The following is a 23886-nucleotide window of genomic DNA, read 5'->3' on the forward strand; positions in this document are numbered from 1 at the left end:
TAACTTTTTTGTTTGGCTTGTTTTTGACTTTTTAAATTTCAAAGATAAAAAAGATACATTGTTTTAAGAAAGAAAACAAAGAGAAAAAATATATATTTTGGAATAAAATGATATCGTAGTAGCATTGTACAAATCGGCACATTATTTGAAGGGACATTAATTAAAGGTACAATGTAAGGCTTATTAACTCAGCGTGGTCTTTTTTACTTTATCTGTCTGTCTTTCATTCAAGCCTCATATTTTAGTTCCAAACACAAAATATTGCATCTATTTTTAATCATGTACATGTTAATGTGAACAAATAGAAAGCTACAAGAATTTCTGTTTAATCTAAAAAAAAAAAACGTCCACAGCGTCCTACTGTATAAAGAGGTTACTTTCATGCCACAAATTGTTTTGATGCTCCAGAAAATAAACTCCCCCACTGAATGAGTGTTACCAGTTTTAATGTACAAATAATGTAAAATGTATTCCATATAAATTATACAAAAGTCAGTATAACCCAACATGCTAAAGACGTGTAATTCACAGGAGATGGCATGGTATTAGTAGTATTAGTTTGTATTAGTTTGTATTGTCTTTGTTCACTGTCAAGCTAGTCATTTGTGAAGCATGTCAGCCGTGACTATTCAAGAGAACCTTTGATTGTATTTGTGGGATTTAACTAATGTATAGCTACAGCATTTGTGAAGAAAAATGCAACTCTTATCAAAAGTCTTTTCTCCTGTTGAAGTCAGAGCCTGCAGTGAGGACTATGCTGCCATCTTCTGCATCAATGTTTGTATTACACTATATGTGTTTTGTAATGCCTATTGCACCAAGAGGTCCTGTTATCCCTGTGTGTATTACAGTTACAATGTTTGTGTTAAACTCTATTTGTCATTATGTCTCTGGAGGAGTGTCACAAAGGTGAATTCAGCCTCGGTTTCATTCCACACCCACTTCATAGTAAGGTGCACAGTATAGATATACACTGACTATGGCACTCTCAACATCAAAAATCTGTTACACAAGGATGGATATATAAATTGTATGGAAATACTGTGACAAAACTTTGTGTCTGTTCCTCACTTTGTCAGCTACTATGATGCATAAAAGGTCCAGGATACATCAAGATGAGCGGGCGCAAAGATTATAGGGAATGAGTGGTGCTTCAAAGTAAAGGGATAGGTGTGGTGCATGATGTCAGATAGCCAGTCAAGATGTCCATAGGATATAGCCCACTCGTATGCTGGTTCAAACTACTGCTTACTCCGTCTTCATCCTCCTCGTCCCCTCTGCCAAGACCAATGGCAATTACCTCTGAGGTGCAACTGGAAGACGCCGTGAGTTGAGGACTTGGGGTGTGGATGTGAGAGACAGAGGAAGAAGAGGGGGACGTGGTGACAAGCACTAATGAATCAGGTACCAGGCTGTCTTGCCTTAACTCCTCCCACAAGTTACCTGAAAAGTGGGAAATGTTGGAGAGATAGTCTGTGTTATTTGAATGACCACCATTATGTACAGTATTATATAGTTTAAAAGGGGGTCTTCTGTGGTTCCCAAACCTTTTAGCTCAAGACCCAAAAGAGAAATTGCCCAGGACCCAAACTAGTGAAAATAACAGATCTGCAAGTTCACAACTTCTTAATTTATTTATGGAAATTATTAGATTTTTTAAATTATATTTATGAAATACTTTTGAAAAATGTTGAAATTGTTTTTAATTGCTGAAAAGTTTTTTTGTTTCAACGTTTTAAAATCTTTTTTTAAATATAGGAAACGAAAAAAAGGGGGAAAAAATATACTTGCGACCCATAAAAATTGGTCGATGTTCTACATAATACAAACCATGAACATGATGAACTGGTTCTCTACTGAGAAACATGTAATTTTGCGGCATACCTGTAGATGCATGCCAGGATTGGGCATCAACTATTTCTTTGATATTTGTGAAAATGGGTGATTTTGCAAGGAATTGGTGCATTAAGATAAACTGAAAAAATGATGTACTTTATGTGAGTCAATGGAATGGACTACTATTACATTTTTGCTAAGAAGCTCTAAGATTGGAACCATTTTAGTTTTTGTCAAAAGGGGTGCACTTAAAATCCGGCGTTAGAAAAAACGGGGTCATAGAATTTTTTCAGCAAGGAAAACATGGACTTCTGTGTCTCAGCAAGCATCTACCTCATTAAGCGAACCATGATATGATCATCTTTTCATTATACAGTACGACATGCCTTTCTCACAACAACGCCCTCATGACTGTGAATGAATGAAATAAAAGCCCATCTGACCCCTGCTTGCTAGCGTCTGGCCAAGTCATACAGTCATACCTTGGAGCTGCAGGTCAGTCAGACTTGGGTTGAGTGTGTCAACATCATAACTGCCATCCCCCTCCAACAGGAGCTCGTGCATGCTCCTGGGGCAAGGACTGTACTCAGGCCTCAGAGTGGCGCTGTACGCTGGTGGCATCTTCCGAGCCATAGATGAGCCCAGGCTGGCCATGGTGGAAGGAACCCCGGCTAATGGCTGCTGTCTGCAGGCTGAGTAAAAGGGGAATGAGTGTGCATGATGGGCAGTCGATTGAAGATAGCAGTGTTGGTCAGACGAAGTTGGTATGTGTGGATACTGGGACTGCTGAATGGGGAGGCGGTGTTCTCGGTGCTGGGGTGGGGCGAAGGAGGACATGGTAGCTTTGTAGGTGGGGGCAAGTCTGGCTACCGAACCAGGGCTCTGGTAGCCGGGTGAAGACTTGAGCTTCTCTGGTCTCTCACCCAATAGACGATCTAGATCCTCTGTGGGGGGAAAGAATTGACACAAGTGAGTTATTCATAATAACGTAATTCATTTGTAGAAGAATTGCAATCACGCTTCTATCAATACAGACGATAGGTCAGATTAGCATGAAAGACAGCTGGAAACTTCTGTAATTGTTTTGTGAAGGTCACCTCATCAATGTCAATGGCAGATATTCAGAGTAGAGAAAATCCATCTTTTTATGAGTGTGTGTGTGTGTGTGTGTGTGTGTGTGTGTGTGTGTGTGTGTGTGTGTGTGTGTGTGTGTGTGTGTGTGTGTGTGTGTGTGTGTGTGTGCGTGCGTGCGTGCGTGCGTGCGTGCGTGCGTGCGTGTGTGTGTTCATATTCATCACTAGTTACTCATGTCTTCCATGAGGTTGGTGATCATACTTGCAGTGATCAGTTCACCCACCTGGCCTTGCCATACTCTTGCGAACTGAAACAGGGTCTTTACGACGCCACTTGTGCAACTCCTCCTGCATCTTCTCCACCTTGGCTGGGTTCAGGGCCCACAGACAGCCTTTACGGGATGAGTTTCCATTCTTGTTCTCCACCTTCTCAAAACACTTGTTCAGAGAAAGATTGTGACGAACGGAGTTCTTCCATCCATCGGGGGCTGTCTAGACAGGGTGGAGTCGGCATTTACACAGATGGAACATACCAAGGCACACCTTAACCTTTGAAATGTCACAAAATATTGATTATACAAGTTGAGAAGGCATCTGATCTGTGACCTATTGCCCACAGAACTATTTTTATTTCTACTAGTTGTGAGTTAGGTTTTTTGGTGGTATCACCATCTATGATAAATGCAAAAGAAAGTACAGAGGGAAACATTGATCATGAAGCGCTGATTAATGTTTGACTATGATTTATGAAACATTATTCCTGTTTGTTTAAAATCAATTAACCACTTCAACCTAAGCATGTCCATGCTGCTTGTAGCAGATCTACAAGTTCACAGTGCATCGCAACGCGACGCGTTGTGAGCTTGTACATCATCTATTTTCAGCAAAGAGAATAATTTCAGTGGCTTTCTCTGATATGTAAAAGACAAAATATCAAAACTTTTCCGTGTTGAGATGCCTTACAAAAGTTCATACTGTGCCTACATTTTATAGCATTTGCTAAATACACCTGACTATCCTCAGTGTCATTTTTCATGATGTATCTTAATGGATTATATGGCCCTGCAGCCTATATGTTTAAGATTACAGACAGCTGTCTGGACGCCAGCCATTTGTGCCTTCTTGAATGGAAACGCTAACAACACTTTGAGCTAGTTCCAAGGGTGGGTCTAAATGGATTTGATTTGTAGATGCCTAGAATCTAAGAAGACATCTATTTGTGACTTGACCTGGGTTCAAACAGAGGTTCATACCTGCAGCTGGTGCAAAAAGCAATATTTAGTCTAGAGGGCATGAATGCATAATATACATTTGAAAGGTATGATAAACTGTCTGCCCCCTTTAAACGAACTTGCCAGCAAATTCCCAGTAACTGGATAATCAAGCAGTATAATGATGATTACATTAAAATGTAAGCGTAATGAAATAGAATAGAATAGACACACATGTACAAGTGCAAAGTACACATTCCAATGCACATTCTACCACATACCCTCACCTATGTAGAAACTAGTGACGTATGAATACACACACACACACACACGCACACACGCGCACACGCACACGCACACGCACACAGTCCATCCTTCTATCCACATCTCCTCTGTGCACCGGGATACGGTAAATAGAAACAAAACACTGTCTAATTTTAATTCCCATGCCAGGACACTTCATAGGATTGTTACTAAATGTACTGATATCCACAGGTGGGGATCAAGCCCCAACAAGCATCTATGTGGGTTGGTTGCTGATCCAGCTGCTCATTTGGCACATTGTTGGACTACTTTAAACCTGTCATTAATCATCACAAGGATCTTGACAGAGAAATAAGTGTCGATTGTAACTGAGATGTAATATCGGTTGATCTGACCTTACAACAACAGCTGGCCAAACCTTACAACAAAAGTAGAGATAGAGGTGTTTACATAGCCTCAAACAACAATGACACATCCGCTTTACATCAATTAAAACACAATATTAATTGTCAGATGAGCAGTGGTGGAAAAAGTACTCAAATGTTTTACTTAAGTAAAAAGTATCAGTCCGGAATTCAAAATTGACTTGAGTAAAAGTACAAAAGTATTGGTATCAAAATGTACTTAAAGTACCAAAAGTAAAAGTATTAACATGTTTGAAAATAGCAGATCTACAATCTCACAACGCAAAAGTATTGGGAAAATTGGAAATACTCAAGTAAAGTACAAATACCTCAAAATTGTACTCAAGTACAGTACTTAGGTAAATGTACTTAGTTACTTTCCACCACTGCAGATGAGATTGCACAACCTGCAATGGTTGGTGTGTACAATGTACTGTGCCAACCAATTGTATAATGATACCGTTTTCAAACAACCACTGTGTCCTATGATGTCATGGCAAGAGATGTCCCACATGTCCCCTCGTATGTATCCAATTTACAATTGACAACGTAGGCATTTAGCACTTTATCCAGAGAAACTTACAATGGCCGGGTTTCCCAAAGAGCTCGTGCGTAGAGCATCGTCGCAGGTCCGACGACGGGTCTAACGTGTGACGTCACATGCTTCGCAGTACCATAGCAGGCACGTAGATTTCAGGTCATGCGTGGCCGTACGCAGCTTGCGCAAGCGTCTCCTACACAGCTGGGACTCGGCCAAACCTACGCTCTACCCTCATTAGTAGCAGGTGGTTGTGCCCCTGCGTGCCATCTAAACTGGCTGCGTGTGTGGTAAAAGTACATTCGTGAGACAGAATGCGCGCAGCATACTCCCCGCCCACAGTAGGAGGGGAGTACTGTCCTACGAAGCATCTTGTAACGAGCGCCCTGGGCCGCCTGTAACACCCATCGTTCTATGAAATCTATGAAAAGACCGGCCGGGCCGGGCCGGTGCGTAAAAGGGCGAGCGGCTGCAGTGCTTCGTCCTCTATGCATGAACCCGAAGTTTACAAATCGTACTCTCACGGATGATCCGATCATCTAATAAAAATATTAAGCACATGCCAAGTTAACTAAAGGTATATAAATGATGCTGAGCTAAATATGTTTCCTTAATTTCGAAGTTTTATAGTTAAACGTTATGATGAAAGTGCAGTTCCTCTCACAAAGTGACAGCTGTTGCGCTCGGCGAGCGCAACAGCTCGCCATGTTTATGAATGGTTAAAACATCTTTTGAAAATAGCAGATCTACAAGCTTGTGACACGTTGTGAGCTTGTAGATCTGCTATTTTCAAAAGATGTTTTAACCATTCATAAACATGGCGAGCTGTTGCGCTCGCCAGCTGTCACTTTGTGAGAGGAACTGCACTTTCATCATAACGTTTAACTATAAAACTTCGAAATTAAGGAAACATATTTAGCTCAGCATCATTTATATACCTTTAGTTAACTTGGCATGTGCTTAATATTTTTATTAGATGATCGGATTATCCGTGAGAGTACGATTTGTAAACTTCGGGTTCATGCATAGAGGACGAAGCACTGCAGCCGCTCGCCCTACCCAAAATAACAGATCTGCAAGCTATCAACACGGCATGTCGCAGTGTGTTTGTTGTATATATGTCTGTTTTTTTGGGGAGGCGTCGCCCGTTACGCGTTAAGCTGTCAATCATGCAGGGGGACGCCCCCTCTATCCTCTGAATTTTTTTGAACGGCGAACAATGGCCGCAGTGTTTATTTAAGATCATTGAAATGTCACCTTAAAAAATGCATTTTAATACATTACAGAATGTACCTATAAAAATGTAAGTGTCCAATTCATATAAAGGTAAGTTAGATAAAGGTGCGACTTTATCTTAGTATTTTTGCAAAATCCTGTATATATAGATATATGTATGCAAAGGGTGTTTAAACTATAGTAGGATAGCACTACGTAGTTGACGTAGGCTTTACGTAGGCTACGTCTAGGATCTCTTCACGTGCATGCTGTCTCACGAATGTAGTTTTAGCACAGACGAAACGGAACCTACGAAGATGGTGTCTACTGAAGCCAATTTAGATGAGACGTTGGGCACACACAGCTGCTACTAACGAAGATAGTGCGCAGCGGGGTTGCTACTGCGCAGATGCGTGGAGGCACCTACGCAGCTTCTAGGCTACGCAGGAGCTCAAATTCGTTTGGGAAACGCGGCCAATAAGCAAATCAAATGCAGAGAGACAGTGTAGTGCCTCAGTAAACTAGGATCACAGGTAAACAATGAACCTATAGCATCCGTCTAAATATAACATGCTATCTAGATTACATTTTAACCTTTGCATAAATCTGTGTGGTTGTCAAGGCTAGGTCAAGTATCCTGTCAATGTGTGTTTGGTAATTGATCCCTGCATGTCGGTCAACCTGAATGAATGCACCTGTGTTGATACGCCCTAGTCTAGATACTATACCTGAGTCACATGTATGCATTTAACACTGACGAAGCCAGAGGGCTTAAAATGTTCTGTTTGTCTTTGTGACATACTTTAAATTGTTTTTATTGATAACTGAATGACCCACATCTCCACCATACTGTACTGCAGGAGCTCCACTGTCTCTCTCTCTATTATGTTGCTATTTGGAGTGGGTTTCAAAGTTGTGTTGTGTTTTCAATGCAATTACAATAAATATGATCTTATCTTATCTTAGAGCAGTTGTTCTCAATGGGGGGACCCCCGGGGGTCCTTGAGGGGGATCCAGGGGGATCCAGGTGGTTCCCAGCTAAATTAGTTGATATATCATGAAAATCAGTTTAACCACTTTATCACTATATAAATACATCGGGTATTTGAAAATTGCACGTCTACAAGCTGACAGCGCATTGTGAGCTTGTACATCTGCTATTGTTCACCAAAAAATATATTTTTAAACATCTTAACTACATAAATCTTGAATGGGGTCCTTGGCAAAAAATATTCTCAGATGGGGATCTGTGGCCAAATTCATATCCATTTGGGGTCCATGAATCTGCTCTCTCAGCTCCTCTAGGCTGCAGTGCCTTGGCCCAGCCCGTGCCTCCACAAAGCTCACTGTTCCTAAAACCTGAGACTGCACCATGGGTGACACAGAGCCTTCTAATCTCCACTGCTGCACCCTGTCTCAGCAACACCCACCACCCCATGTCAGAGCTGCTGCTACCGCTGAGACTTTTAAACTGCTCTTAACAACTTAAACCCTATACTTGGTTGAGCGGAGTTCCTCAGGGCCCTATACTAGTGTTGATCTACAAGCTCACAACGCATTGTAACGTGAAGCATTGCAAGCTTGTAGATCTGTTATTTTCTGGGAAAGTTTTCCCCGGCAATTTGGATGCTGGAGTTTAAGTGGATAAAACCCAACAGTTTCAACAGTTTCCTAAAGTCCAAATAATTACCTGTTGTCCTTATTAATTCTCTGTGGGTCTTGTCTTTGTGTTATTACCACTGTTTATGTTGTTTATGTGTTCTCCTCTTACTCTGCTTTTTCTTGCCGATAAAACACTTTATGAGGTTTCATAGAGGTTAGAGGTTTAAAGGTGTATGACCTCGGCTCTGACTTCATTCATTGATGTTCCTTGCCCTAAGCGATGCCAATCGTTGACAGTAATCTCTTTGATACAGTCTCACATTAAACCTGCCACGTGTCATGTAGATCTTATACCCTCCAAAGTCCAATCTTCTGGATCTGTCCCTGATTATTTCAAGATTGGTCGTCTTCTGCCTCTTCTTTATAACAACCATTTGTATCAATTACAGGACAATATCTAAATGGTCTAGATTACTGCATGGGGTGGCATATCACTGCTTTGTGATACTGCTTTAAGATATACAAATACTGTACATTTGCAGTGGTTTACATCATATTTGACTAATACAATTTTCCCCTTCCTCCCCTAAAACATTTTTCCCTTATGCATCCCCTTGGTGACATCTCACACATAGACACGACATCTCCTTCCATTGTTATGCAGACAACACACAATTATATCTCTTGGTGATGCCCAACAACCCTACAAACTCAGATATAAAAGATTGAATGTCAACTCTTTTCCTTCAATTTAATTCTGTCAAAACTGAAATACTTATAATTCGCCCAGATCACTTTCATTCTCAGTTTCAGTCCTCACTCCCTTTATCCAACAATGTCAGGCCTGGTGCTAAAAAACTTTAACAAACCATTTTAACAAACTTGTTCAGACATGTTTTTTTATCATCTCAGGAATATATCCAAGATCAGAAAAAGTGTTTCAAAGACACCAAAATCATACATGCTTTTATTTCTTCACGCTTTGACTATTGCAATGGTGTTTTAACCTGCCCTAAGCAAGAAACACTCCAAATTGTAACAGAATGCTGCCACTAGACTCTTAACCAGAAGAAAATAACTATTTGAACCGGTTGTCTTTTTTAAGATTAGATTTTAAAGGGGCTACACCATGAATTTAAAAATAATAATAACATTTAATATCATATTGTTTATGTCCCTCAAACGTTTTTCAAAAGGTTTGAGCCTAAATCAAGCCTCAGATATACTCATTCCAAGTAACTTCTCTCTGGCTTATAAAGCACTTTCACCTGCAATACCACATTGTCCTGTTTGGCACGGGGCACTATTGAGCCAGTTTGTATGCATTTTATGTCTTGGTTCTGTGTGGAAAAAGTAAAAAAAATAAATAAGAACAAATTTTAAAAATTAAAAAAAAAAAAAAACTTTTTTTGTTTTTTTTTTTGGTTAGAACTGAAAAACGTGAGGAATTGTTCCCAGACGTGACGTAGGCAGGGGGAACAAATCTGACGGACTGTTTTCAGACCAATTTACATAAAAACCACAGATAGCCTATGAAAGCCTGCATGCTCGAAGTCGGGTATTTGTTGGAACAGAAGAGAGGTGGGGGAGACCAAAAACACACAAAAATGAAGAAAAAGTTAAAATTCATGGTGTAGCCCCTTTAAGATCTAAGATTTCTCATTACTTTAAGGCACTTCATGGCCTGGCCCAAATTACCTTTCTGAGTTGTTAACCCCTTATGTGCCTGTGCACAACCCGAGGTCCTCAGGCGGAACATGCTGGTCCTTCCTGAGTCTCCCCAATTTTGTTGTTATGCCAAATGATTCCTCCCCACACACATGTGTTGTCACTGTTGTTGTATCCTACTTGCTCACCTGTCGGTGAGGAGCCCCCACCGGGAGGACGTGGAGCCTTCGTCCTTTTCCTCCCGCCCAACACTCCCTGCTGACAGATGCCACCCCAGCTTGTAGGAGTATGTTTAGTGACAAATATCACCCTCCCCGCCTGGCTGAATTCCCTCCCCCGAACACGGGCCAATTGTGTTTGTATAGACGCTCGACAAAGCCTGTATGCACCGCGGTGGATTTGAACCACCAGACTCTGCGGTGGTGGGCAGCTACTTTACCACTGCACCACCCGAGCGCCCGGCCGGTTCAGACTTTCTAAAACAGTGTATTCTTTGAATTCACTTCTTAAAACAGACTTGTTCTTGTATGTATTATTGCCCTCCTTAAGGCCTGATCTGTTCTGTTCTTTAATTTTTTTTTTTTATGTAAAGCAGATCGTTACTTTGTTTAGATAAATGCCTTAAAAAAAGTGTATTATTAGTTCATTATTACTATTATTATTATCATTAATATAGTTTTGTATTATTATTATTAACACTAATAATATTATTCATAATAACGGTTTCATACCTTGAAATATGGGAAGTGTTCAGTCATGAAGCTGTAGATCTCACTGACTGGCAGGCTTCCAGTTTTGCTGTTCTTCAGAGCCATGAAGATCAGGATGCTATAGACAAGGAGACAGTGATTGACATGAAGATCAGGATGCTATAGACAAGGAGACAGTGATTGACATGAAGATCAGGATGCTATAGACAAGGAGACCGTGTGATTGACATTGCATGCAATCTTATGGCTTCTTAGCACTAACACCAGCACAATAATCACGTTTATACGTTGAATAAATATTCATATCTTTTTTATTTTCTATAGTTTTTACCGATATGTCATGTACTGTACACTTCAATCTGTTGTTTTTAAATATGCTTTATGAAATTGATTAGACTTTTAAAGGATTTGTGTGATTTTGAATCCACTAGGTTATATATATAGCACAAAAGTCACCTTGAGTTGACACAAAGGTGCTTTTGACCAGTTGCATGCAGCATTTTGAGGTACGACTTTCCTTAAAAATGCACTAAAGATTGGATTGCCTGGTGGCTCATCCAGTCAGTGCACAGACAATACAGTATGCTCTTCGTGAGTGTGAGGACCCGAGTTTGTATCCGAACCTCGTCTTGTCTCACATATCTCTCTACGCGGACCTATCTATGCCATGCTACCCTAACCCACTGTAGGCTATCTTGGCTTCAAGAAATGGAGCTAGAAATGGAACACAATGGTGCTGCATTCTGAACAGAACACACTAACACTGGTCGTCTTGATATTCTTGATTAGGTTCAACCTAGGATCTGCACCAAACTCTGTGGCTTGAGGGTTGGCTGAATTGTTAAATAATTATCAAATCAATTACATACTATTATTGTATCAAACTGCACACAGCATGTGAACAGCTTTCTGTACCAAGGTAGTCAGCCTCACATGCTTCACACCTGCAAGCCCCAGGGAGAAGCAATAAATACTACTCTAAAAGGAATTTTATCCGCAGTAGTTTGTATTAAAATGTAACCGTTCCTCTAATAGGAGAGCACAAAATGATTGCAATATAAAGCTTAAACACACAGGCAGGCAGGCAGGCAGGCAGGCAGGCAGACAGACAGACAGACAGACAGACAGACAGACAGACAGACAGACAGACAGACAGACAGATAGACAGATAGATAGATAGATAGATAAGTAGATAGATATGTGATTGTACCTGTATGAGTAAATGGGTTTGGGGAAGAGGGACAGGTTACTGTTGTCCTGGTGTGACAGACATTGAAGAGAGTATTGAGAGCTGCTTGACTGATCATTTGAAGAGAACACACTCGGTGAGAACTGGAGAGAACACGCGCGCACGCACGCACGTACACACACACACACACACACACACACACACACACACACACACACACACACACACACACACACACACACACACACACACACACACACACACAAACCGATTAAGCCCTATAGCGAAAATAGCCGATCTACAAGCTCACAATGCAGAGAGATTAAATGCATTGCACACGTGTAGATCTGCTATTTTTTAAACATTCCTGACATGAAAACAAAGTGATTGACAGTTTTGGACAATATTCGCCTATAATGACAAGCCCAAAATAGGGATGCCAGGTTGAAGGTGGGTCAAGATTTCCCCCTCGATCATTTTAAATGTAAATATAATCTATGCTGTGACATAGAAAGGACAACAAAAGCATCCTGTACATCCAAACCACACTTCATCACGTCCCTTCTTTTGTGTTTAAATAAATATGCACACATACAGTAGACCAGTGTTGTACTTTGATTTAATCTTCCTTTTCAACAACTTGTGGGAGCTTGTTCAGTCCCATGCATCACAATGACACCAATACTTTTGTGCTTATAGCCACACCACTAGCTCCTTTGCTTTTCAAAAGTTTGATGGCATTGCATTTGCTTGTTTGAAGTACAGTCATAAATACATTTACAAATCCTTTGCCACAGTCTTTCTGCGGCCAAATATCTATCATCCCTTTCATGCCACGCTGTCTAAGTTCCTTACTAAGTTTAAATTGTTAATTTAACTCTAAATCACTTTCAGAGTTAATTCACTGTGTAGCCACCCCTTTCCTGTGGCCACTTACTGTACCTGCTGAAGAGCGCCCAGTGAGTACGAGGTTTTGCTTTCAGACAGGAAGCAGGCAGGCTCCACTGGCACAGCTGGTAGTTCAGGAAAGGTCCGCTGGAAGCCATGCCAGTTATAAGTTATTCTTCACCATATGATGTAGCACAGTGGTTCTCAAATGTTTAATTTAAAGGACCCCATGACTCTGAAAGTGTACAAATGGTTCCATTTGTACACTCTCAGAGTTGTAAAGGCCCATTTGAACCCCCCCCAAGGAACCCTGAGGGTCCCTGGACCCCAGTTTGAGAACCACTGATACACACAATTAATTCAATATTTGTAAACAAGGAACAACACCCAGAACCCAATTCTACTTTCATGGCTTCATTTGCCTTCACTTTTCGTCTTATAAAGAAAACGTTATTAACCACTATACTAACATTTAAAAACTGTGGCCTAAAAATTATCATACCACCATCAAAACATGTAATTGTCTATTCACAACTCTGGCCATAATCTAAATCTATAAATTCACAAAAGCACACACTGTTGATGTTGTGATGATGACATCACCAAAGGCCGGGGTCATCCATCCCGCATATAAAAGATGCAGTTTATAGACCATCTTCCCATTAACCTCTTTATTTCTAGGCTAAGCATTTGTGATTCAAATGTTACCTGACAGTCAGTGTTTGCTAATCATTGAGATGTTAATACTGCAAGTAATGGATGTGAATTTTGTTCTTAAGCCAATCTTTTCTCCAGGGATTATTTTCAGCTAGACTTTTCAAATCAATCCGCAAAGTATGCTTTGGGAAGTGGTCAGGCACAGGCAGTAATATCAAGTATGGTGTGAGGCTTGCTAGACTACTGGTATGGTCCTTTTTAAGCTAGTATAATTTACTTGATTGTGATTATTGTACCATAAGTTTGGAAGCTTGAAAGCTGCCACTGCATTGGTCCCAGGATGTTGGCTCCTTGTTGCTTGACTTGTGTGAACCAGAGCAGGTGTCATGGCTAGCCTCCTCCTGGAGGTAAGAGCAGGGAGTTGGGCAATGTGGCAGACAGCCTCCAGTTGTCATGGCTCCATCACTGAACTGTCGACGGTAGGGATGGAAGCGGTCAGACTCAGTGGGCCCCTGTCCTGGCACCGAGCCCAGGTCTGAACTCATGGCTGCATCAGTGCTGTGTCTCCTGTCTAGGGCTGCATGTCTCATCTTGAAGGAGGCACTTTTCTGACTGGGCAAAGGAAAGATTTCTGTCCTTAATCTGTAACGTGACCACCACAATAAAACAGTTCAAAGAACCCAAAGGTTGAAGTCTAACCTTGAGGAAATAATCAGAGATTGATTTCTCAAATGCATATTGCATGCATATTGCATAGTGTAATGGAATTCATGGTTCCATTACAGAAAAAAGTGCTCCTCAGAGCACAGGTCTCCGCCAGGTCAGGTAGGTTATTGTGGTCTCCTGGTGGCGCTATAATAGGCCAATGTGAAAAGGGTGCCATTTCTTCTTAGGCCTTGCATGGAAATCGGACACTGCATTCATGATTTGAGGCATTTTGTTCAAAAAAAATGTTTTTCTAAATTAGACCTGCTGGTGGCGCTATAACAGGCCAATTAAAAGGATGGCATTTGTTCCTCAACATAATGTGAATGTGCGTGCAAAGTGTGACCGCAATCGGACACTGCGTTCATGATTTGCGGAATTTTGTTCAAAACAAGCCACTACTGCAACTTTAGATGTCAGTATTAGCCAAACACATCAGTCTTGATCACATGACTATAGAGATCATGTGTACCGATTTGCGTGAAATTTGGATAAAATCGGAAGGAGTAATATAAAAGGTGTTTTACATAAGTCGGCCTCCTGGTGGCGCTATAAAAGGCAGATGGGAAAAATGCAGGGCAAAGGTTCCGCTGTGACATCCAGGGAGTGTGTCTGCACAGTTTCGCTGCAATCAAGCCAACGGTGCCGGAGATTAGCTGTACACAGACAGAATGACACACGGACACACGGAAGGACACACAGACACACGGACACACGGACGGACGGACAGGGGGCAAAACATACTCTTTTCGGCCTGGCGGAGACAACAATAGATGAAGGTTAATGCAAGATGCTTTTGGTTTTGATTGGGAAAATGTATTTCTCAGAAGATAAAGGAAATAGTCATATAAATGTTATTCATAGCTGTATAAAAACTAAATTCCCTGGCCTCATATTTAGACATCATTATACATAAACACAAAATGATGAAAACCATGGCAGTAGTCCATTAGTGTTAATAGCAAATAGTGTTAAATGACATGTTAAAACATTTGTCCTTAGGCCACCTTGGCAGTGAAAATGTATCTGTTTATTGAGAAAGGTAAGGCAGGCAGTTAATACATCCAGTTGTGTTCTATATGCTACAAAGAAATGTTTTTGGATTAAACTAAAAGCAATTATGGTACCTGTGACTGCGCCACCTGCTGGCAGGCGGTGTGAAGGGGCTCACAGGTGTTAAGGTTGGCCTGAAGGGTCGTTGTTTGAAACTTGCCTTTGGGATGAAATGTTGAGGTCGGAGAGTTTGATATTCTGCACCAAATTCTGCACCTGTGAAGAGTTAAAAACTGAAATTGAGATGGGTTGAAGCAGGAATATGCATAATTTATCTTTCCACATTGGCAACTCATATAATTTACTCATAATTATTGTTAGGTAGCATCTAGCAACCATGTGAAAAAAACATGAAAATCTGTACTGGTAGTCTAATAGGTTCAGAGATAGGAACTGAGAACAGTGTAATTGAAGATCATTTGTTGCTGATGTTATAGGTCAACAGCAATATGTTTAAATGTGTAGTGAAATGAAAAATATGTTTTTCACACTTTTAGATCATATCCGTGGTCATCATATGGGCATACCTAACAATAGATGCCAAAAAAAAAAGAAAAAAACCCATCTTTGTGTATTTTTACATCTAAAGTCCCTAAAAAGCCAATCTTAATTACTTCCTGTAAACGAAAACGTGCTGCGTGGTGACATAACGCAGCCTTCATGAAAATAAATGAATCTTGATTACATGCACCTGTTTGATTCACATAGCTGCACGTTCTTCAAACACAGCTGATTTTAATTATAGAGATACTCCGTTTTGAATCTCATTGAAGATGAGTGTATTACTCATTTTAAACTTCATCTGCACACTAAAACATGTATCTGAAAACATTATAGGTTAGAAATAAGCCAGGTAGTAGCAAACGTGCTTCACTGGCCGTCTCTCTCTCACTTGTAAACAAACACACTAGCCGTGTTGTTGTGCATGGCTGAAGTGATTGAGATCCAACGTCCCATAGCCTGAAGGGATGGGACCTTCTGATTGGTTTAGAGTCGTTGAGCCGACGTTTCAGGCTGAACCTTCAAAATAAAATGACCGAAAATGTCACTTCAGTGCGTCTTTAATGCATAATAATAAAAAAACAAGTGCTATCGCCTTTTACGTCTCGCCCATGGTAGGGTGACTTCTCGTTATGTGGGACATAAAAGTATGTTAATGGTTTTTAAGGTAACTTGTGCAACTGGATCATAATAAATAGTTCAATATTGGTTGAAACACACAAATTATAGGCTTAAAATAAGAAAGAAAGGCCTACAAGCATTTTCAATCTGGCTGAATTATTTATCTGTTCCACTCTCTTGAGTAGAGATGTGGTAGAATTATGGGCATTTACCACAATAAATATACGGTAAACAACAAATCTTTGGTCCTTGTACTTGTGCCAATGTACAAGTACTGTATGTAAATTATCCCTGCAAATATAGAAGAAAGTTCCAAATGTGTAAATGATATATCAAAGTGTCTTTCTCAGCCCTAACATGTTCACAACAAATTGTGAGCTTTTAGATCTGCTATTTACGCTGTTTTTGAAACAAACAAAGAATATATGAATTATAGTCATAATATATTATTGTAATAATATATTATTGTCATAATATATTATTGTCATGATATATTATTGTCACAATAATGACATTTAGGTATTTGGTAAAAAAAAAAAAAAAGCATGCTATTTGATTTTATCCTTATCGTCCAGCCCTGCTTTGATTCACGCTACTTGTGAGAAATATATAGGCAGGAAGTCACTCCAATATGTTTTACAGGTCACTCCACTTCACTGATGGCTTCAGATCATCTCATTGAGTCATTATTCTACTGTGTCAGTATGATATCCTATCCCTTCCTATGGTATGAGTGCATGTGTGGGAGCAGGTGAGTTCACTTTCAGGGCCACTGTGTTTGAAGGGCTATGGTTGACCCCGGTGGCTTCATGTGGACAAGGGGCCCCATCTTTCTCACTTTACAGAGAGCTGTTATCTAAGCTGAGCGGAGGTGAGCGACACGTGGCCCAGGTTCCAGTAAAAAGTAATCTCACCCAAACCCAACAAACCAAGCTCATTAAAACTGCCAACAAACCATGGCCGTTAAGTCACTCGAAGCCAAGTAATGCTGAGAGGGATGGAAAATGGAATCATGATCATATTGTGTGAGTGTGTGCGTGTGTGCGTGTGTGCGTGTGTGTGTGTGTGTGCGTGTGTGCACACGCGCGTGTGGCGTGTCAGATGAAGCAAGCGAGAGAAAGACGAATGTCAACTGTGAAACTTTCTGCCCAGATCAAAGGAAACTGAAGTGTCAAGGTGAAAGTTGAGAGATAGCCTTTGCTCCAGTGCAGCAACAAATCCTCTCCTCTGCTGAAAGACACACCAACACCTTCAGAAGGGAAACACTTTCACTAAAATAAGTGGTGGACAAAGTGGGCTACTCAACTCAAATATTACTCAACAACAAGTAAAAGTTGCCCTGTCAAATTTGTCCTTCGGTTCATTTAGTGTGAAATGTAATGGAGTGAATGTCCACACATACAAATTTAGTACAGATACTCAAAAAGTACGTACATTTCTGCTTGCTCATCATCCTCACAATTCAGAGCAACGAGCCTCAAGACAACTCTGTTCATCTTATTCTCTGAGATGAGCCAAAGAGGGCAGACTAGTCGCAGTACAGCACAAAATCCAACTGAAAGAGTGTAAAAATGTACCCTTATTGGTTGCAGTTTTAGACTCTTTTTAACTCTTATTAACTATAACTATACTTTACTACTTAACTATACAGTACTTAGTTGACCAGGATGATGCTGTTACTGGATCTCTGTCTGTTTCTGGGGTTGTCTCCGTTGTCAGCTCAGAGAAAGAGCTTCAGTCACACCTAATGAGCCATGTCCATCTACTTTTCCACCTTCATCAATGATGCAATTAGTGGGATTTCTCTTTATTATAGTTTTACAATAGTACAATAGTTTTCTTATTTAAAGCTGTATCATGTAACCTTTTTTAGTGAATAAAATGTTATTTTGTCCAATCTGTATGGTAGAGTATGTTAATACAATATAACTTACATTGGGGTGGTTGTATTTAGTCTCCCTGCTCTTCTATTGAGACATTTAGATTCTGTGTCTGGTTTGACACAACCTTTGACACAAACATGTTTCTGGTTTGACACAATTATCATTTCAAATTTTCTAAAGATATCTTTTGTCTTTTTCTGCCTTTTATTGATGGTATACAGTAGAGTAGACTGACATGATATGGGGAGAGAGAGATGGGGAGTGACACGCAGCAAAGGACGTCGGAATCGGGATTCGAACCCGCGACACACTGCCCGGACCGCTACGCCAGCCATCCCGGCCTAGACACAAATTTTTACCTGACAATTTCTCCTCTCACAGGCAGTGGTAAAAATGTAAGGACTTGTACATGAGATCTGGGGTATTACATAAGTTACTGAATAGTGTAGTTTTAATGTAAAGGGCTTGACACACAATATACAAATGTGGACAACACTCTGTCACAGTTTTTATAGATGAGCAACCATGACATAAGCAAAATTAACAGTGACTGATTTGTGAAAATAGGCTTTCCTTCTTTGCAATGATTTGTGTCATTAAACAGCCTGCAACTCATCACCTCGCTCTTTGCCAAATGGGAGGACAGGTAGGATATACTTGCTGAAATAGTACAAGTTCACATGAAGTTCAGAACACAGTGGGTATACAGCTTTTGTAGAGGAAAAACAATTACATATTTACACATGTACATAATTTACAAAAGCTATTTTTGTAGATTCTGAGGGCTAATCTTCATTTGTGAAAGTCTCTAGAAATGGGTGAATAATATATGAATGATGTTATATTGTGAATAATATACACATCAAAATCATATAAAAAATCAACAAAGAAAAACACAAAAAAAGAAGATCAATAGTGTAGAATGTGTTCCTGCCATACTGTTGCACTGTACTGTACTGTATACCGTATTTTATGTTTGTGCTGTAATCCTGCTCTGGGAATTGTGGCACCTTTTACCCTCCCACACAAAATATGTCTGGCCCTCATTCAAAATATATACAACACCCACTGGCATCATACAGCGAGATATATAAACAAGGCACTCATTAAAGGCAATCATTATTCCTTGAGTGCTTGTTGGTTCAACAGGTTTAACTGTAGCACCATGAAATACTTTGATCAAAAACAACCATGTGTATGCAAAGCTGTGTTTAATATTGTGCTTACTGCTGCAGATGGATTCAGCTTAGTATATATTTCAGACATATATCTATTTTGTATACATTTGAGTCAGTTGAATGGGTTTCGTTCAGAAGAATAGTTCTAACTTCCACTCCCTATAAGTTAAGGTAATCACAGAAAAGCATGGGAAAGTCCTTTTAAATACTTTTCTGTGGACTTGTTCGGGTGTGCTAAACACCCCCAACCTTGCGTTCAATGCAAAAATAATAGGATGACAATGAGTAACCTAATCTTCCAACTTATGTTTAACTTGGAGCTGTCACAGCATTATACAGTAGCATGAAATTAATTGTCTCATAATTTATTGTTTGAGCTTATTAAAGAGTGTCTGACAGCTTAACATATGTTTACAGGCTATAAACGATTATGATTGCATTGCAGTTGTTCAAAACCAGACTAAAACGTCTGTATTTTGAATTATGATCCCAGAATTTTAAATATAGGTTAATAAGCAAGTATTTTGGATGAGCTAATACATTGGATTGTAATTGTCTTTAATTTAAAAAATCACAAGGTAGCGGCGCCTTTGATACATTTTGTCATCGATATGTGTTTATAATGTGTTTATAGCCACGTGTCATGTGAAGCTTGACCAATCACTTTGTTGACGGACCTGACCAATCAGAACGTTGACGGACCTGACCAATCAGAACGTTGACGGACACGGACAAAGTCAGGTATAGAGCAGGATCCGCTCTATGGCTAGCGCCGCTAAAAACGAATTATGACAAAAATACTTTAGCCAAGCTCTCTGAAATCCACAACAGTGCATGTTTCCTAATTCATCAAATCAACATTCACAAAATAAGTCTTACTGTGCAAAGGGTATAATTGCTGTTCTGAGTTGTTCATTAATCCACAATATTAAGTTCAATTAGTTAACCCATTAAGACCTGAGGCCGATTCTACAAAATGTCTTCTAAATCCTAACAGTATTCTGAAAAAACGTATGTTTCTATATCAGTGGTGCTCAATCTTTTTCATGTCAAGGACCCCCGAAATTATATGTATTTGGCCGCGGACCCCCGAAATTATATGTATTTGGCCGCGGACCCCCATCAAAATATTTTGTTCCAGGGACCCCCCAGAAGCAAAGATTTGAGTTAAAAATGTTCGCTTTAAAAATATATATATTCAAAGATTTGCACACATTTTCACGATTTTTCACGATCTACAAGCTCATAGCACGGCACTCGGTGCCGCACTATAAGCTTGTATATCTGCTATTTTTGAATAGCCCAAAGTGTAAAATAATGCTTTTTAGCTCAAATCTAAAAAATACTCTTAATGGGTTAAGATAGTTCGACATTCTTGGATTGTTTCACTTGTATTTCTTTCTTTTCTGTCAAATCCACATGGTGATTAAACTTACTTTCACATATTTGAGTGAAGTTTAGTTAGTTGTCTTTGTATTTAACTATTAGTTTTCACCACAGTTTGTTTATTCTTCTTCTATTATGGATAATCTAGCAGAGCTATTATACTGATTTTCTATGATTATGGCTGTCAGAGATCAAGGACAGGAATACAATGCACAATGACAACATGAGTTAAGTTAACCTTGATGTGTAATGGCTCTCTGAAGGAGCAGGTGCTCAAAGTTCAAATAAGGGCCAATCAAATCTGCAACAGTGTTACAAGTACAATTTCTCTCTCTCTCTCTCTCTCTCTCTCTCTCTCTCTCTCTCTCTCTGTCAATTAATACACAATTGTATCTATAAAGGCGTTTTTTTTAAGCAGCAATGATTAACCACTTGAACCCCAGTAAGTGGGGTATGTATTCTGGAGGTGACATTCACCAAAAATAGCAGATGTACAAGATGTAAGATATTTGGTGTCGATGGAAAAAAGCGGTCCAAGTACAGTTGTAATTCAGGTCCTTATACTAAGAATAAAGGGACAGAAATCAATGTCAGCATTGCTGCCATATGACCACACAAAGACACCAACACGAATCACTGTCATCCAAACATTAGAAAGCTTTCTAAGCAACTCACTCGTCCACCTGAAGTCAGCGATGAGCCGGTCTCACCTCTGCTGTTGTTATGGGGTTACTTAGATCCTCCAAGCCAGTCCTATGAGCTGGCTCCCATTCACCTCTTGGCCATGTGGCTTTGCACCTCAAGCACCCCTCGCCTTGACAGTGCAACAGGTCGATTAGATTGACTGTCTAAATGTGTATGGAAGTGGTTGATGGGCTGGTTTCAGATTTTGGCAGCATAGAATATCATTCTCATTCTGTGTGTGTGTGTGTGTGTGTGTGTGTGTGTGTGTGTGTGTGTGTGTGTGTGTGTGTGTGTGTGTGTGTGTGTGTGTGTGTGTGTGTGTGTGTGTGTGTGTGTGTGTGTGTGTGTGTGTGTGTGTTTGGCATGTGTCCAGGCCAGCACAGCAATAAGATATACAGAGAGAAAAACCTGCCACAACAGGTTTCGAAAGGCCTACCGCTGGAGACACTGGCAGCTGGGAGAACTACCGCCCCCCAACCCCCCCCCCCCCAACACGCACGCACGCACACACACACACACACACACACACACACACACACACACACACACACACACACACACACACACACACACACACACACACACACACACACACACACACACACACACACACCTCCCTCCCTCCCTCCCTCCCTCCCTCCCTCCCTCCTTCCATCAGTCTTTCTTTGCCTGACTGAATGGTTACTTGTCTAAATGTGACATAAGATACACCACTGCTCACATCCACTGGCAGAGAGTGGGCAGTCTGCCCTGATTTCAGAGCTTTGCCCATGGCGAGGTTCTACACATTGTTCATTCACACACCCATGTACAAGTGTGCACACACAAATTCTACAGAGACTCAGATGTAAGTGTGTTTGGGTCAGCCATGAAGCGCATGAATACAGACACACAGGCACGTCGCGCATGCGCGCGCACACGCGCATTCGCACACGCGCACACACACACACACACACACACACACACACACACACACACACACACACACACACACACACACACACACACACACACACACACACACACACACACACACACACACACACACACACACACACACACACAAAGAAGTGCAACTGGGGTAGTCAACAGGGGGTGATCAACTTTAAAACTGAGGCAAATTCATTGTCAAGAATTGATTAAGTTATGATTTAAGTAAAAGTAAGAAAGTAGCAGCAATCAAAAGACCTACAAAGTAACCAATCATCGCTTAGGATCCAACAAAGTAATCATGTCCCATTGAACCTACCTGTACAGCCAAATGGTGAGGTTCTGTGGGTCGATGAGGACAGGAAGCCAAAGTAGATTCAGGAGGGCCCGTATCAAAAGGCAGCTCTTTCACCAAGATGCTCTTTGGGGTATTGGTTGATAGGAAGAGCTGTTTTCATGACTCTTTCCTTGGAAGACCTGTTCAACCCCTTCCACTTGACGTGAACAGGTGAGGTCCTCTCTGAGACTTTTATGGTGACAGATGAAAACACAAGGAAAAACGTAATCTACACAAAGAGAGAAAGAGAGTGGGAGAGAGAGAGAGAGAGAGAGAGAGAGAGAGAGAGAGAGAGAGAGAGAGAGTGGGAGAGGGAGTAGAGGTATGTTAATACAGGTAGATTCCTATCCTATCCTCCCGATGAACCAGGAACACAGCAGCACCCTGTCTTAGCTATACCTTTAACAAACCTTGTCCTCAGTGAGAGGGTGAGGCAGAATGATAGATAGATGGGGGATGAATTACAGATTGAATAAACTCTTATGTTACAGTGCAAGCCCTCTAGAGAATGAGCTTACAGCTGGAGGCTCTATCTGCCACAGCGCTCTGAGAGGGTGTTATGTGGGAAATGAAAGTCACATTGTCCTCTGGGTAATAAGTGCTGGGGCGCTGAGCTGTTCTCAGTTGCAATATCATGTTTTATTGTACTAAACCCCCTATAGTACCAAATACACTTTTATACAGTCAGGAGTTGTTTTCAAAAGTATTCTTCTCCAATGGTCAACAATTACTATGCACTGAAAGCACTTCCGTAACTATTTATGTTTAAGGTTCAAACTAAACTATCACTATGAAGAACTTTAGAGCTGCTAAGTCAGTTGTTGTTTTTTTGCGCTTTGTCTAAGAGTTTAGACCAGCCCTAAACTTCAGTGACTCAAATCTTTCCAAAGAAGAGGAGAACGATAATAGAAATCATTGTTCATTGAGGTGTCTAGTCTAGTTTAGTCTGTCTAGTAAGTAGTGTAGTGTCTACAACATGACACATCACTTTGCCGTAAAGCAGCATGTCATCCTTTAAACATCATTTAATTCTTAGTACCTCCATCAATGAGGTTGTAATGACATCGGTTTGTCTCTCTGTGACAAAGAAAATCCCCAAAAGTAATGGTCAGATTGCTTTATACATTCATGCTCCAAAAAGGAAGTAACCTGTTGATTTTGATGACCTCGTGACCTTTCCACTAGGGCATGGTTCGTAACCCTTTCTGGATCAGGGCCCACTTGAAAATCTTGAAAGCGTTTGCGGCCCACCCATCTGAACACTTAACATGGCAGCCAAATGGCTGCCATGTTAAGTGGTCAGATGGGTGGGCAGCGTGCATTTTCAGAGCACGCTTATTTTAATGACCGATC

General features: G+C 40.6%; 1 protein-coding gene across 5 annotated transcripts; it reads right to left on the bottom strand.

The window, feature by feature from the left end:
• Nucleotides 1-429: 429 nt before the first annotated feature.
• Nucleotides 430-22650, bottom strand: foxn1 (forkhead box N1). Of its 5 annotated transcripts, none has more exons than XM_084065038.1 (9): nucleotides 22516-22650; nucleotides 15088-15229; nucleotides 13552-13867; nucleotides 12653-12745; nucleotides 11732-11853; nucleotides 10543-10639; nucleotides 3194-3401; nucleotides 2319-2780; nucleotides 430-1443 (listed from the first exon to the last, which is right to left on the bottom strand). In XM_084065038.1, the coding sequence occupies exons 3-9, from the start codon at nucleotides 13843-13845 to the stop codon at nucleotides 1154-1156; spliced, it is 1566 nt and encodes a 521-aa protein (XP_083921164.1). In that variant the 5' UTR covers nucleotides 13846-13867; nucleotides 15088-15229; nucleotides 22516-22650; the 3' UTR covers nucleotides 430-1153. The 5 variants fall into 5 exon arrangements, with proteins under 5 accessions (XP_083921164.1, XP_083921163.1, XP_083921165.1 ...); XM_084065037.1 differs by lacking the exon at nucleotides 22516-22650 and adding an exon at nucleotides 21293-21419; XM_084065039.1 differs by lacking the exon at nucleotides 22516-22650 and adding an exon at nucleotides 21258-21416 and having other exon boundaries at nucleotides 11732-11778.
• Nucleotides 22651-23886: the final 1236 nt, after the last annotated feature.

Source organism: Gymnoscopelus microlampas, assembly GCF_963454915.1.
Source record: "Gymnoscopelus microlampas genome assembly, chromosome: 8".
Lineage (NCBI taxonomy): Eukaryota > Metazoa > Chordata > Actinopteri > Myctophiformes > Myctophidae > Gymnoscopelus > Gymnoscopelus microlampas.